The 15,464-nt window shown below is 47.1% G+C and overlaps 1 protein-coding gene across 4 annotated transcripts in view; it reads left to right on the forward strand.

Annotated features, from left to right (window-relative positions):
• The window catches only part of LOC139545038 (ATP-binding cassette sub-family A member 2-like), a 129,855-nt gene that overhangs the window by 47,128 nt on the left and 67,263 nt on the right, over positions 1 to 15,464 (forward strand). For all 4 annotated transcript variants that reach the window (XM_071352394.1, XM_071352395.1, XM_071352397.1 and 1 more), the window contains exon 2: positions 10,321 to 10,414. In XM_071352394.1, the coding sequence (XP_071208495.1) occupies positions 10,321 to 10,414 (94 nt within the window). The remainder of the gene's footprint in view (positions 1 to 10,320; positions 10,415 to 15,464) is intronic.

A 15,464-nucleotide genomic window follows, 5' to 3' on the forward strand; every position in this document is an offset into this window, starting at 1 on the left:
ACAGTTTGCCTGGTAAATAAACAAAACACAGTTTGCCTGGTAAAGGAACAAAACACAGTTTGCCTGGTAAATAAACAAAACACAGATGCGTAAAGAGTTATTCTTAGATGTGTTCTTTTTTCCTTCGTTGACCTTTCGTTAATGAACCACTGCTAACTGGGTCTCCCAGCCTGGACATTGGACCATTCGTTCTGCCTACGTCCCTTCACTGACCCCTTAGAGAGCTAGTGCTCCTCTGGACATATTGGTCATGTTCTAGGCTGACTACATTAACAGATGTTGCAATGCCAATGGTTGGGTCATTGACTGTGCATTCGGACATCAGACTGCTATATCATATGATGTGGTTAGCGGATATGTCCGTGTGGGAACTGACATGTGTCACCCTGGAACGCGGCCATGATAACCCATACAAATGAATATCAGATCAAGCGCTGACAGACCAGTTTCATGGTTATCAGTTTCCAGTCAATCAAATCCAATGACCATTAAAAAAGAAGATGAACGGTACGCTTGAGTGAGCCTTGGGTGGGTCAGACACTATTTATAGGCTGAGGACTCTGTACTGTTTACTCAGAGAGAGAGAGAGAGAGAGAGAGAGAGAGAGAGAGAGAGAGAGAGAAAGAAAGAGAAAGAGAGAGACCAGGAAGAAGGGAGAGAGAGAGAACAGGAAGAGGTGAGAGGGGAGAGAGAGAACAGGAAGGGGAGAGGTGAGCGAGAAAGAACAGGAAGAGAGCTGAGAGAAAGTAAACAGGAAGAGGTGAGAGAGAGAGAGAGAGAGAGTAGAGAGTAGAGAGAGAGAGAGAGAGAGAGAGAGAGAGAGAGAGAGAGAGAGAGAGAGAGAGAGAGAGAGAGAGAGAGAGAGAGAGAGAGAGAGAGAGAGAGAGAGAGAGAGAGAGAGAGAGAGAGAGAGAGAGAGAGAGAGAGAGAGAGAGAGAGAGAGAGAAAGAGAGAGAGAGAGAGAGAGAGAGAGAGAGAGAGAGAGAGAGAGAACAGGGACGGAAATATGATTTTAGAGTCCTATGGTAATTGCATTCCAGCCATGCCATTGAAACATTTTCCACTGCGTCACTGTACAGTCTTGCATTTCAAATGGCACCCTATTCACTATGTAGTGCACTGCTATTGACTAGGGCCCATAGTGGTACTATGTAGGGTATAGGGTGCCATTGGGGACAGGCAAACAATGTAGCCCATGTCTGAGGATTAGGGAAATACAGAGTGTGTGGGTGGGCAGGGAGGGGAGATGGAGGAAATGAAATGGGCTGAATATTGCAGAGCAGCTTATCCAAAGGGTTCGGGCTCAGTCAGTCACACAGCAGGTAACTGGAGCACAGAGCTGGGCCAGAATGGAACCCCTGGTCAATTGCACTGGATTGATTCTCCATACTACTCCGTCATATATAACAAGCTAGCTTGAGCAGCTGACAGACACTTATTTCCCTAGGATAGGGAAGGGTCCACTTTAGACCAGAGCCCTATTCCCTACATAGTGCACTACTTCTGACCTGGGCCCTTATAGACACAGGCAGGCAGAAGGCTAAATGCTACTGTATAACATCTGGGAAAGACTCCTGCAATGTTGGGCACAAGTAGGTCAAATTCATTAGTGTACACCATAGCAAAACGTTCTGAAAAGAAAAATGAAAGCAAGCAATTCTTATTGGACAAATTCAGGTAGGTCCCTCCCCATTTTGGCTCGTTTTCTTCCTTTTGGTACCTAATGAATATTAAGCGTTCTGAGTCTGGACCAATGTTAATCCCTCCCTAATTATCTCACACTCTCTTCTATCTCGATATGTTCTCTGTTCTCCCTAACCTTAAGCTCTATTGGCTCTACCAGTGGAGTTTTCCTGGCTTTGGTGTGATTTTCAAACACTCCTTCAGAATCAATGCTCTATCTCATGCATGGCTGTCTGCTTTCTCTCTTATTTATCCCTCCCTCCCTCCCTCCCTCCCTCCCTCCCTCCCTCCCTCCCTCCCTCCCTCCCTCCGTCCCTCCGTCCGTCCGTCCGTCCGTCCGTCCGTCCGTCCGTCCGTCCGTCCCCCTCTCTCTCTCTATCTCTCTCTCTCTCTCTCTCTCTCTCTCTCTCTCTCTCTCTCTCTCTCTCTCTCTCTCTCTCTCTCTCTCTCTCTCTCTCCCCTCTCCAGGTTTTGTCAAATTAACGTCAGATCTTCCCTCCTTGCTCTCTCTCTCTCTCTTCCTGTTCTCTCTCTCCCATCCCTGTTCTCGCTCTCTCTCCCATCCCTGTTCTCTCTCTCCCATCCCTGTTCTCTCTCTCCCCTCCCTGTTCTCTCTCTCATCTCCATGTTCTCTTTCTCTATACAGACCTAATCAGGGCCAGCTGAATGGTGTTTGGGTAGTAAATTAGTTTAGTGTCTTTGTAGTGTTAGATTATCACAAAGGTGAATGTTGTTGTTTGTTGAGTGACATCAGATGACCTGTGGAGCCTGTAGTTGCAGCGTGTCTGTGTTACAGTAATTCTGCGTTTAGACCAGGGATGCAAAAATTGTCATACCGTTTGGTATAGCAGGACGAGGAAGAGGGTGATGGCAAAAGCAAGCAAGCACGGTGATATGCATTGCTATGGTGATTTCAGTAAACAATCAGTGCAAATCAACATCCGGTAGAAAGCAAAGCTACGGCAGACGGCAAGGACTGTGGCGGCAAGTCCCGTCTACCAAGGCGGCTGACAGCATTCACCGCCAGCCTCAACGGCATTTATCATCATTCTTTCATTGAAAACAATGACATCCGGTTTGCCTTGTTCCTCGCACCATCGAAACTCAGTATAACCCTGTACCTCTCTGCACCATCGAAACTCAGTATAACCCTGTACCTCTCTGCACCATCGAAACTCAGTATAACCCTGTACCTCTCTGCACCATCGATACTCAGTATAACCCTGTACCTCCCTGCACCATCGAAACTCAGTATAACCCTGTACCTCTCTGCACCATCGATACTCAGTATAACCCTGTACCTCTCTGCACCATCGATACTCAGTATAACCCTGTACCTCTCTGCACCATCGATACTCAGTATAACCCTGTACCTCTCTGCACCATCGATACTCAGTATAACCCTGTACCTCTCTGCACCATCGAAACTCAGTATAACCCTGTACCTCTCTGCACCATCGATACTCAGTATAACCCTGTACCTCTCTGCACCATCGATACTCAGTATAACCCTGTACCTCTCTGCACCATCGAAACTCAGTATAACCCTGTACCTCTCTGCACCATCGATACTCAGTATAACCCTGTACCTCTCTGCACCATCGAAACTCAGTATAACCCTGTACCTCTCTGCACCATCGATACTCAGTATAACCCTGTACCTCTCTGCACCATCGAAACTCAGTATAACCCTGTACCTCTCTGCACCATCGAAACTCAGTATAACCCTGTACCTCTCTGCACCATATAACCCTGGACTCTGGCTGGGCCACTCAAGGACATTCAGAGACCTGAAGCCACTCCTGCGTTGTCTTGGCTGTTTGCTTAGGGTTGTTGTCCTGTTGGAAGGTGAACCTTCGCCCCAGTCTGAGGTCCTGAGTGCTCTGGAGCAGATTTTCATTAAGGATCTCTCTGTACTTTGCTCCACTCATCTTTCCCTCAATCCTGTCTAGTCTCTCAGTTCCTAGTTTAATCTTGTTTTCATCAGACCAGAGAATCTTGTTTGTTATGGTCTGAGAGTCTTTAAGTGCCTTTTGGACTTTTGGAGACTCCAAGCGGGCTGTCATGTGCCTTTTACTGAGGAGTGGCTTCCGTCTGGCCACTCTACCATAAAGGCCTGATGCTGTACAGATGGTTGTCCTTCTGGAACTTTCTCCCATCTCCACAGAGGAACTCTGGAGCTCTGTCAGAGTGACCATCGGGTTCTTGGTCACCTCCCTGACCAAGGTCCTTCTCCCCTGATTGCTCAGTTTGGCCGGGCGGCCAGCTCTAGGAAGAGTCTTTGTGGTTCCAAACTTCTTCCATTTAAGAATGATGGAGGCCACTGTGTTCTTGGGGACCTTCAATTCTGCATACATTTTTTGGTACCCTTCCTCAGATCTGTGTCTCGACACAATCCTGTCTCGGAGCGCTACGGACAATTCCTTCGACCTCTGTCGTGGCTGTATCAGAATTAGTTAGGTAACATAGATAACATAAGATGTTATTTTCATCATATGCTTGTGAGATACTTGTCATTAGAATGGTTCCCTTTGGACTATAGCGTTGGCAGTTGCATTTCCCTTCTCAGCTCGGGCTTAGTCACTTGGGGCCCAGAGAGGGGAGAGGTCAGGCTTGTCTTCATATGTCAATGTATCTGTTAAACCATGTGATGCTATGAAGAATATCAGAAGGGGAGGAGGAGGCTTGGAAATGTGTCTGTAACTATTGTATGTCCCCTCTGAGGTTGCCCTTATCTTGACCTAGTATATGACCTAAGAGGCTCACTGTCTTTTCTGAGCTTATCCAGGAGGGGCTGTATTTGAGATGGGCATATCTAGAATTGACAATTGATATTTGCCATTGGATGAGGTAATGTTTTGGTACCAAGCACGAGATTGAAACCTCGTTTTAGGAGACCAAACTGAACGATAATTTATAGCTAATGCTATTTAGATATGGGATACTCCTCTTTCAGTAAAAGGTTCTTTGTAATGTTCCTAAGATCTGTTATTTGTCATGTGAGTTGAGAGGGGTGTATCTTGGCTATAAATTATACTAAGAATTGTTTTGTAGACACTCTCAGAGAATTCATTTATAGACACTGAATTGATCTGAGAGTCAAAAAGGGCTATGGTGAAGCTCATATATAATTAAAGATGGACTTTATAATATAACTCTGACTTGTGTGTGGTTGGCTCTCATTATTGAGTAATACAGGAAATTACCACGACACCTCATGGCTGGATTTTTGCTCTGACTTGCACTGCCAACTGTGAGACCTTACATAGACAGGTGTGCTTTTCCAAATCATGTCCAATCAATTGAAATTACCAAAAGTGGACTCCAATCAAGTTGTAGAAACATCTCAAGGATGATCAATGGAAACAGGATGCACCTGAGCTCAATTTCTAATCTCATAGCAAAGGGTCTGAATACTTATGTAAATAAGGTATTTCAGTTTTTTATTTGTAAAACATTTGCAAAATATTTTAAAACGTTTTTTTCCTTTGTCATTATGGGGTATTGTGTGTATCCTCTTGAAGGACACAGAGATAGGCACTTCCAAACTCACTATTCGGAAGGGGAGCTGTTTAATATTCAAATCAAAGGTTTGTGTTTTTCTTTTCAGGTCAGGGAAATCAATATAAGCTGGAGAAATTCTAACAAGAGACAAGCGCCCTCTGGATAAAGATTTCCTTCAGCGTGTGTGTGTGTCTGTACGTATCTGTGTGTGTGTGTGCGTGCGCGCACACACACACACACACACTAACCTTAACCCTAACTGTAACCCTTAACCTAACCATAATCTTAATTCTAACCCTAACTCTAATTGTAACCCTAACCCCTAAGCCTAAAATCAAATCAAATCCTTGTGGGGACCGGCAAAATGTCCCCCACTTCTGGTACCCACAAGGATAGTTAAACAAACACACACACACACACACACCTGCGTGTCACTCAGTCACTTATCCATCATTCCTTTCTCTAGTGACTCAGCACTATGATTGGGCAGATGGCCCTACACACATGCACTGTTTGTGTGTGGGTGTGTCTGCGTGTTTGTATGGGTTTGGGTGTGGCAGAGAGAAAGAGAGAGAGGGAGAGAGAGAGGGGGGATGAGAGAGAGGGGGATGAGAGAGAGAGAGAGAGAGAGAGAGAGAGAGAGAGAGCGAGAGAGAGAGAGGGGGGGGTGATAGAGAGGGGGTGTGAGAGAGAGGGGGATGAGAGAGAGAGCGAGAGAGAAAGAGAGGGGGGATGAGAGAGAGGGGGATGAGAGAGAGAGAGGGATGAGAGAGAGTGAGAGGGGGGATGAGAGAGAAAGAGAGAGAGAGAGGAATGAGAGCGAGAGAGGGAGGGAGGATAAGAGAGAGAGAGGGGTATGAGAGATAGAGAGAGAGAGAGAGAGAGAGAGGGGGGTGAGAGAGAAAGAGAGACCTACACAGATACGTGTGTTTTCTGGTGTTGGGTCACAGACTGACACCATGCTGTAGTGTCTTAGAGGCAGTTTGCTGGGTGTCTCAGTTTGCGTACTCTCGCTGGTGTCTCAGTTTGCGTACTCTCGCTGGTGTCTCAGTTTGCGTACTCTCGCTGGTGTCTCAGTTTGCGTACTCTCGCTGGTGTCTTAGTTTGCGTACTCTCGCTGGTGTCTCAGTTTGCATACTCTCTCTGGTGTCTCAGTTTGCATACTCTCGCTGGTGTCTCAGTTTGCATACTCTCTCTGGTGTCTCAGTTTGCATACTCTCGCTGGTGTCTCAGTTTGCATACTCTCTCTGGTGTCTCAGTTTGCATACTCTCTCTGGTGTTTCAGTTTGCATACTCTCGCTGGTGTCTCAGTTTGCATACTCTCGCTGGTGTCTCAGTTTGCATACTCTCGCTGGTGTCTCAGTTTGCGTACTCTCGCTGGTGTCTTAGTTTGCGTACTCTCGCTGGTGTCTCAGTTTGCGTACCCTCTCATCTCCATACCACACTTTTACATTTTGTGATTATGTTTAACACAATGCATTATATGCATCATGCTTCAATGTGCCCAACAATGCAGGCCACACTTCAGCTGAAGAATGGCTGAAGTTTAAATCAGTACACGACAGCTCTAGTTGGACAGCGGGTTAGACCAGGTGGCCAGGGTAGATGGGGAGAACTGGGATGTGTCCCAAATGGCACTGTATTCCCTATGTAATGCACCACTTTTGACCAGGAGCTATGGGGACGCAGCCCATGTCCCTTCAGTGATTGCCACTCCCAGAGAATGAGGCTTGGCCTATATGGGCCCAGTAGAGAAGACTGTAGCAGAGGGTCTGCATCTCAAATGATTTCTCTTCTCTAGGATTTCTCTTCTTCAATCTCTCTCTCTCTCTCCTCTACTAACTCCCTCTCTCTTCATCTTTCTCTCTTCACCCCACCCCCTCTCTCTCTCTGTCTCTCTATCTGTCTCTCTCTCTGTCTCTCTCTCTCTCTCTCTCTCTCTCTCTCTCTCTCTCTCTCTCTCTCTCTCTCTCTCTCTCTCTCTCTCTCTCTCTCAATTCAATTCAATTCAAGGGGCTTTATTGGCATGGGAAACATGTGTTAACATTGCCAAAGCAAGTGAGGTAGATAATATACAAAAGTGAAATAAACAATAAAAATTAACAGTAAACATTACACATACAGAAGTTTCAAAACAATAAAGACATGACAAATGTCATATTATATATATACAGTGTTGTAACAATGTACAAATGGTTAAAGCACACAAGTTAAAATAAATAAACATAAATATGGGTTGTATTTACAATGGTGTTTGTTCTTCACTGGTTGCCCTTTTCTTGTGGCAACAGGTCACAAATCTTGCTGCTGTGATGGCACACTGTGGAATTTCACCCAGTAGATATGGGAGTTTATCAAAATTGGATTTGTTTTCGAATTCTTTGTGGATCTGTGTAATCTGAGGGAAATATGTCTCTCTAATATGGTCATACATTGGGCAGGAGGTTAGGAAGTGCAGCTCAGTTTCCACCTCATTTTGTGGGCAGTGAGCACATAGCCTGTCTTCTCTTGAGAGCCATGTCTGCCTACGGCGGCCTTTCTCAATAGCAAGGCTATGCTCACTGAGTCTGTACATAGTCAAAGCTTTCCTTAAGTTTGGGTCAGTCACAGTGGTCAGGTATTCTGCCACTGTGTACTCTCTGTTTAGGGCCAAATAGCATTCTAGTTTGCTCTGTTTTTTTGTTAATTCTTTCCAATGTGTCAAGTAATTATCTTTTTGTTTTCTCATGATTTGGTTGGGTCTAATTGTGCTGTTGTCCTGGGGCTCTGTGGGGTGTGTTTGTGTTTGTGAACAGAGCCCTAGGACCAGCTTGCTTAGGGGACTCTTCTCCAGGTTCATCTCTCTGTAGGTGATGGCTTTGTTATGGAAGGTTTGGGAATCGCTTCCTTTTAGGTGGTTGTAGAATTTAACGGCTCTTTTCTGGATTTTGATAATTAGTGGGTATCGGCCTAATTCTGCTCTGCATGCATTATTTGGTGTTCTACGTTGTACACGGAGGATATTTTTGCAGAATTCTGCATGCAGAGTCTCAATTTGGTGTTTGTCCCATTTTGTGAAATCTTGGTTGGTGAGCGGACCCCAGACCTCACAACCATAAAGGGCAATGGGCTCTATGACTGATTCAAGTATTTTTAGCCAGATCCTAATTGGTATGTTGAAATTTATGTTCCTTTTGATGGCATAGAATGCCCTTCTTGCCTTGTCTCTCAGATCGTTCACAGCTCTGTGGAAGCTACCTGTGGTGCTGATGTTTAGGCCGAGGTATGTATAGTTTTTTGTGTGCTCTAGGGCAACGGTGTCTAGATGGAATTTGTGGTCCTGGCGACTGGACCTTTTTTGGAACACCATTATTTTGGTCTTACTGAGATTTACTGTCAGGGCCCAGGTCTGACAGAATCTGTGCAGAAGATCTCTCTCTCTCTCTCTCTCTCTCTCAATTCAATTCAATTCAATTCAAGGGGCTTTATTGGCATGGGAAACATGTGTTAACATTGCCAAAGCAAGTGAGGTAGATAATAGCTGGCTGGTGGTTCTATGTCTCTGCTGTTTGTGGCTGGTGGTTCTATGTCTCTGCTGTTTGTGGCTGGTGGTTCTATGTCTCTGCTGTTTGTGGCTGGTGGTTCTATGTCTCTGCTGTTTGTGGCTGGTGGTTCTATGTCTCTGCTGTTTGTGGCTGGTGGTTCTATGTCTCTGCTGTTTGTGGCTGGTGGTTCTATGTCTCTGCTGTTTGTGGCTGGTGGTTCTATGTCTCTGCTGTTTGTGGCTGGTGGTTCTATGTCTCTGCTGTTTGTGGCTGGTGGTTCTATGTCTCTGCTGTTTGTGGCTGGTGGTTCTATGTCTCTGCTGTTTGTGGCTGGTGGTTCTATGTCTCTGCTGTTTGTGGCTGGTGGTTCTATGTCTCTGCTGTTTGTGGCTGGTGGTTCTATGTCTCTGCTGTTTGTGGCTGGTGGTTCTATGTCTCTGCTGTTTGTGGCTGGTGGTTCTATGTCTCTGCTGTTTGTGGCTGGTGGTTCTATGTCTCTGCTGTTTGTGGCTGGTGGTTCTATGTCTCTGCTGTTTGTGGCTGGTGGTTCTATGTCTCTGCTGTTTGTGGCTGGTGGTTCTATGTCTCTGCTGTTTGTGGCTGGTGGTTCTATGTCTCTGCTGTTTGTGGCTGGTGGTTCTATGTCTCTGCTGTTTGTGGCTGGTGGTTCTATGTCTCTGCTGTTTGTGGCTGGTGGTTCTATGTCTCTGCTGTTTGTGGCTGGTGGTTCTATGTCTCTGCTGTTTGTGGCTGGTGGTTCTATGTCTCTGCTGTTTGTGGCTGGTGGTTCTATGTCTCTGCTGTTTGTGGCTGGTGGTTCTATGTCTCTGCTGTTGTCTGTGAATCTTCCTTTCTGCTGTGCTTTCACTACTAGATGTCTGTCTTCTCTCAGAGCGTGTGAAACTGAACATGACATACACCAATAACCACAGCTGCCCTGATTTGAGTGTGTGTGTGTGTGTGTGTGTGGCACCCTCTTCTTCTTCATAAGCATATCATATCTGTAACAGACCACTTTGGAAAGCGATAGTGCATGATTAGCAAACTGGACACCCTTCACACCAAGTCTCTGATTTAATGGGCTAAGTCAACTCAGTCCATTCACTGTGTTGATCCATTCACTATGTTGATCCATTCACTGTGTTGATCCATCACCAAGTCAATGACAATCCACTAGGAGTGGTTCAGCGTGGAAAGCAAGTCAGTAGCAAACTGGATTTAACCTTGTAGTTGTTTACTATAGTAAACACATTACGGCCTACACTGGTTTATCTGTTCAGCGGTTTAACTCTCTCTCTCTGTGTCTCTCGCCTTCCCTCCCCCTTTCTCCCTCCCTCCTTCTCTCTCTCTCAATCTCCCTCCCCCCTCCCTCCCTCCATCTCTCCCTCCCCTCTCTCTCTCTCTCGCCCTCCCTCGCCCTCTCTTCCTCCCTCCTTCTCTCCCTCTCGCCCTCCCTCCCTCTCTCTCTCCCTCTCAACCTCCCTTCCCCTCTTTCCCTCTCTCCCTCTCTCCCTCTCTCTCTCCCTCCCTCCCTCTCAACCTCCCTTCCCCTCTTTTCCTCTCTCCCTCTCTCCCTCTCTCTCTCCCTCCCTCCCTCTCCTCCCTACAGTGGGTGTTGGCCTTTGAGATCTTCATCCCCCTGGTCCTCTTCTTCATCCTGCTGGGCCTGCGCCAGAAGAAACCTGCCATCCCTGTCAAGGAAGGTAGGAAAGACTGAAAGAAGGGCGCTTCACAAAAGAGTGTACAAATGAAAGAGTAGTAGAAGGGATGCAGACTGCAGAGTGCCAGTCTGTTTGTGCCATCATGCCAAACATTGTTTCGCAATGGAGTTGGAAAGAGCACAAACAGATCTGGGACCAGGTTACAGAAAGAGAGAACAGATCTGGGACCAGGCTACAGAGAGAGAGACAGATCTGGGACCAGGTTACAGAAAGAGAGAACAGAGCTGGGACCAGGCTACAGAAAGAGAGAACAGATCTGGGACCAGGCTACAGAGAGAGAGACAGATCTGGGACCAGGCTACATAGAGAGAGACAGATCTGGGACCAGGCTACAGAGAGAGAGAACAGATCTGGGACCAGGCTACAGAGAGAGACAGACCTGGGACCAGGTTACAGAAAGAGAGAACAGATCTGGGACCAGGCTACAAAGAGAGAGACAGATCTGGGACCAGGCTACAGAGAGAGAGACAGATCTGGGACCAGGCTACAGAAAGAGAGAACAGATCTGGGACCAGGCTACAGAGAGAGAGACAGATCTGGGACCAGGCTACAGAGAGAGAGAACAGATCTGGGACCAGGCTACAGAGAGAGAACAGATATGGGACCAGGCTACAGAGAGAGAGACAGATCTGGGACCAGGCTACAGAAAGAGAGAACAGATCTGGGACCAGGCTACAGAGAGAGAGAACAGATCTGGGACCAGGCTACAGAGAGAGAACAGATGTGGGACCAGGTTACAGAGAGAGAGACAGATCTGGGACCAGGCTACAGAGAGAGAGACAGATCTGGGACCAGGCTACAGAGAGAGAGACAGATCTGGGACCAGGCTACAGAGAGAGAGACAGATCTGGGACCAGGCTATAGAGAGAGAGACAGATCTGGGACCAGGCTACAGAAAGAGAGAACAGATCTGGGACCAGGCTACAGAGAGAGAGAACAGATCTGGGACCAGGCTACAGAGAGAGAACAGATGTGGGACCAGGTTACAGAGAGAGAGACAGATCTGGGACCAGGCTACAGAGAGAGAGACAGATCTGGGACCAGGCTACAGAGAGAGAGACAGATCTGGGACCAGGCTACAGAGAGAGAGACAGATCTGGGACCAGGCTACAGAGAGAGAACAGATCTGGGACCAGGCTACAGAGAGAGAGACAGATCTGGGACCAGGCTACAGAGAGAGATGAAGGGAGAACGGGAGCCAGGGGGGTGAGGAGTGACGGTGGTTGGTGGTTAGTTAGGCACAGTGTTGTGGTTGTGTGGGAATCCTCCGTTGCTACAGCTCACTATTGAAGGGGAGTCCACCACCACCAGTTTGAACACAACACATCAGTCTAACCAGACTTTCAGTGACAGTCCCACTGTGCAGTTCTAGAAGAAAGGGAACGCTGCTGTAGCCTGCAGATGTAGAGGATGCAGTTTGGTCTTAATATAGAATGTGTGCGTCCCAAATGGCACCCTATTTCCTACACAGTACACTACTTTTAGTAGTCCTCTGTAAAGGCTATAGGGTGCCATTTGGGACGCAGCCTCTGTGTGTTGTTGTGAAAGATGATAACGTAACGCTGTATAGAATTTCCACCTACAGTATTTCTGTTCAGTTGTACAAGGCACAAATGGAGCTTTACTAATCTGCCATTGAATGAAAGTCTGGTTGCATAAAACACTGGTGTCTAGTGTTGTCATTCATACTACTGTTTAGTGACTGTCATGTTTAGTCATGTACTGTCATTGTCCACAGACATCCACACCTGTTTAATTTACCTGTTTTTTTTCCTTCTCTTTCACTCTATGACCCTCTGCTTTTTCTCTCTCTCTCTTCTCTCTCTCCCTTCTCTCTCTCTTCTCCATCTCTCTCTTCTCTCTCTCCCTTCTCTCTCTCTCTTCTCTCTCTCCCTTCTCTCTCTCCCTTCTCTCTCCCTTCTCTCTCTCTTCTCTCTCTCTCCCTTCTCTCTCTCTTCTCTCTCTCTCTCTCTCTCTCCCTTCTCCCTCTCCCTTCTCTCTCTCTTCTATCTCTCTCCCTTCTCTCTCTCTGTTCTCTCTCTCCTCTCCCTCTTTTCTCTCTCTCTCCCCTCTCTCTCTCTTCTCTCGCTCTCCCTTCTCCCCCTTTACCTCTCTCTCTTCTCTCTCTCTCTCTCTCTCTCTCTCTCTCTCCAATCTCTCTCTTCTTTCTCTCTATCTGTTCTCTCTCTCTCCCTCCTCTCTCGCTCTCTCTCTCCCTTCTCTCTCTCTCACTTCTCTCTCTCTCTTCTCTCTCTCTTATCTTCATGACGCATGTTCACTGCATGCTGAATCAGTCTGTAAGTGTCAAAGTCTTTATCATTGTGGCTTCATGATTATCTCTAAGTTATGAGTACCTTGACTCTGACTTTGGTCTCCTGTTATAATCCTGTCTGGGATGTGGGACAAGTGTGTGTGTATGTGTGTGCTCGCGAGCTATGACTGTGTGTGTGTGTGAGTGTGTGTGTGCGCCTCCCCTCCTGATGTCCGTGTCTCTGTGTTGTCAGCACCGTCTCAGGGATACAAAATGGCACCCTATTCCCTTTATAGGGCACTACTTTTGACCAGGGCAGTGCATTACACAGGGGAAAAGGTTGTCATTTGTGACATAGGCTCAGTGACTGGGAAGGGATCTGTCTACAATGTTGTCTCTAGCCAACAGATCCTATTTCACACATCTTACTAATGCTAAAAAGCTTTGTGCCCAGGTTAGCGCTGTAAGGCACACACTGGCACCCCACCACATATACACAACACACAAGGGAAGCACATGCACCGGCTCACATGTGCAGGGAGCAAATACGAAATGTGATCTGTGACTTCTCTCACACGGTCACAGTGACAAACAAAGTCACTGGGCTGTCTGTGTGAAAATATTCCTTTAAAGGGATTTGTGAGAATTTTGAAGGTGAACGTTGTCTCTGTGTGTGTTTGTTTATGTTTCTACGTGTCTGTGTTTCTGTGATAACCAGTTACTGGTGACAATAAATGCTACTGTAAATACTGTATACATAACATAGATATACCATACATCTGGCTGGAGCTAGCTCTTATTCAGCCTGGGCCCAGATCTGTTTCCTATCATGTCTAAGGAGTGGCATGATGGCACAGACAGACTGGGACCCAGGCTAGCTCTAACTGACTGACACCCAGGCTAGCACTAACAGACTGGTACCCAGGCTAGCTCTGACAGACTGACACCCAGGATAGCTCTAACAGACTGGTACCCAGGCTAGCTCTGAGAGACTGGTACCCAGGCTAGCTCTGACAGACTGGTACCCAGGCTAGCTCTGACTGACTGGTACCCAGGCTAGCTCTGACAGACTGGTACCCAGGCTAGCTCTGACTGACTGGTACCCAGGCTAGCTCTGACAGACTGGTACCCAGGCTAGCTGTGACAGACTGGTACCCAGGCTAGCTCTGACTGACTGGTACCCAGGCTAGCTCTGACAGACTGGTACCCAGGCTAGCTCTGACTGACTGGTACCCAGGCTAGCTCTGACTGACTGGTACCCACGCTAGCTGTGACAGACTGGTACCCAGGCTAGCTCTGACTGACTGGTACCCAGGCTAGCTCTGACAGACTGGTACCCAGGCTAGCTCTGACTGACTGGTACCCAGGCTAGCTCTGACTGACTGGTACCCACGCTAGCTGTGACAGACTGGTACCCAGGCTAGCTCTGACTGACTGGTACCCAGGCTAGCTCTGACTGACTGGTACCCAGGCTAGCTCTGACTGACTGGTACCCAGGCTAGCTGTGACTGACTGGCACCCTGATCTTTTCTGCTGGTTGACTGATCTACTTAACCATTGATTGGACCTTCGATGATCTCATGTCACTTTATCTTGAGCTCAGTGTGTGGAGGGGGACCAGATGTCAGGTCTGACAAGAGATGACTATCCTGAATGGACCAGATGTCAGGTCTGACCAGAGATGACTATCCTGAATGGACCAGATGTCAGGTCTGACCAGAGATGACTATCCTGAATGGATCAGATGTCAGGTCTGACCAGAGATGATTATCCTAAATGGACCAGATGTCAGGTCTGACCAGAGATGACTATCCTGAATGGACCAGATGTCAGGTCTGAACAGAGATGACTATCCTGAATGGACCAGATGTCAGGTCTGAACAGAGATGACTATCCTGAATGGACCAGATGTCAGGTCTGAACAGAGATGACTATCCTGAATGGACCAGATGTCAGGTCTGAACAGAGATGATTATCCTAAATGGACCAGATGTCAGGTCTGACCAGAGATGACTATCCTAAATGGACCAGATGTCAGGTCTGAACTGGGATGACTATCCTAAATGGACCAGATGTCAGGTCTGAACAGAGATGATTATCCTAAATGGACCAGATGTCAGGTCTGACCAGAGATGACTATCCTAAATGGACCAGATGTCAGGTCTGAACAGAGATGATTATCCTAAATGGACCAGATGTCAGGTCTGACCAGAGATGACTATCCTAAATGGACCAGATGTCAGGTCTGAACTGGGATGACTATCCTAAATGGACCAGATGTCAGGTCTGAACAGAGATGATTATCCTAAATGGACCAGATGTCAGGTCTGAACTGGGATGACTATCCTAAATGGACCAGATGTCAGGTCTGAACTGGGATGACTATCCTAAATGGACCAGATGTCAGGTCTGAACTGGGATGACTATCCTAAATGGACCAGATGTCAGGTCTGAACTGGGAGGGGATGACTATCCTAAATGGCACCCTATATGTATTCCCTATTTAGTGCACTATGGGCCCTGGTAAAAAAATTTGCAAAATATACACTCGTAGAAACAAGGGTTCCAAAAGAGTTCTTCGGCTATCTCCAGGAGAACCCTTGTTGGTTCCAGGAGAACCCTTGTTGGTTCCTGGTAGAACCATTTTGGGATCCATGTAAAACCCTCTGTGGAAAGAGTTCTACAGGAACCCAAAACGTTTCTACTTGGAACCAAACGCGTTCTACCTGGAACCAACAAGCGTTCTTCAAAGGGTTCTCCTATGGTGATTGTAGAGAATAT

Source organism: Salvelinus alpinus, chromosome 19 (genome assembly GCF_045679555.1).
Source record: "Salvelinus alpinus chromosome 19, SLU_Salpinus.1, whole genome shotgun sequence".
Lineage (NCBI taxonomy): Eukaryota > Metazoa > Chordata > Actinopteri > Salmoniformes > Salmonidae > Salvelinus > Salvelinus alpinus.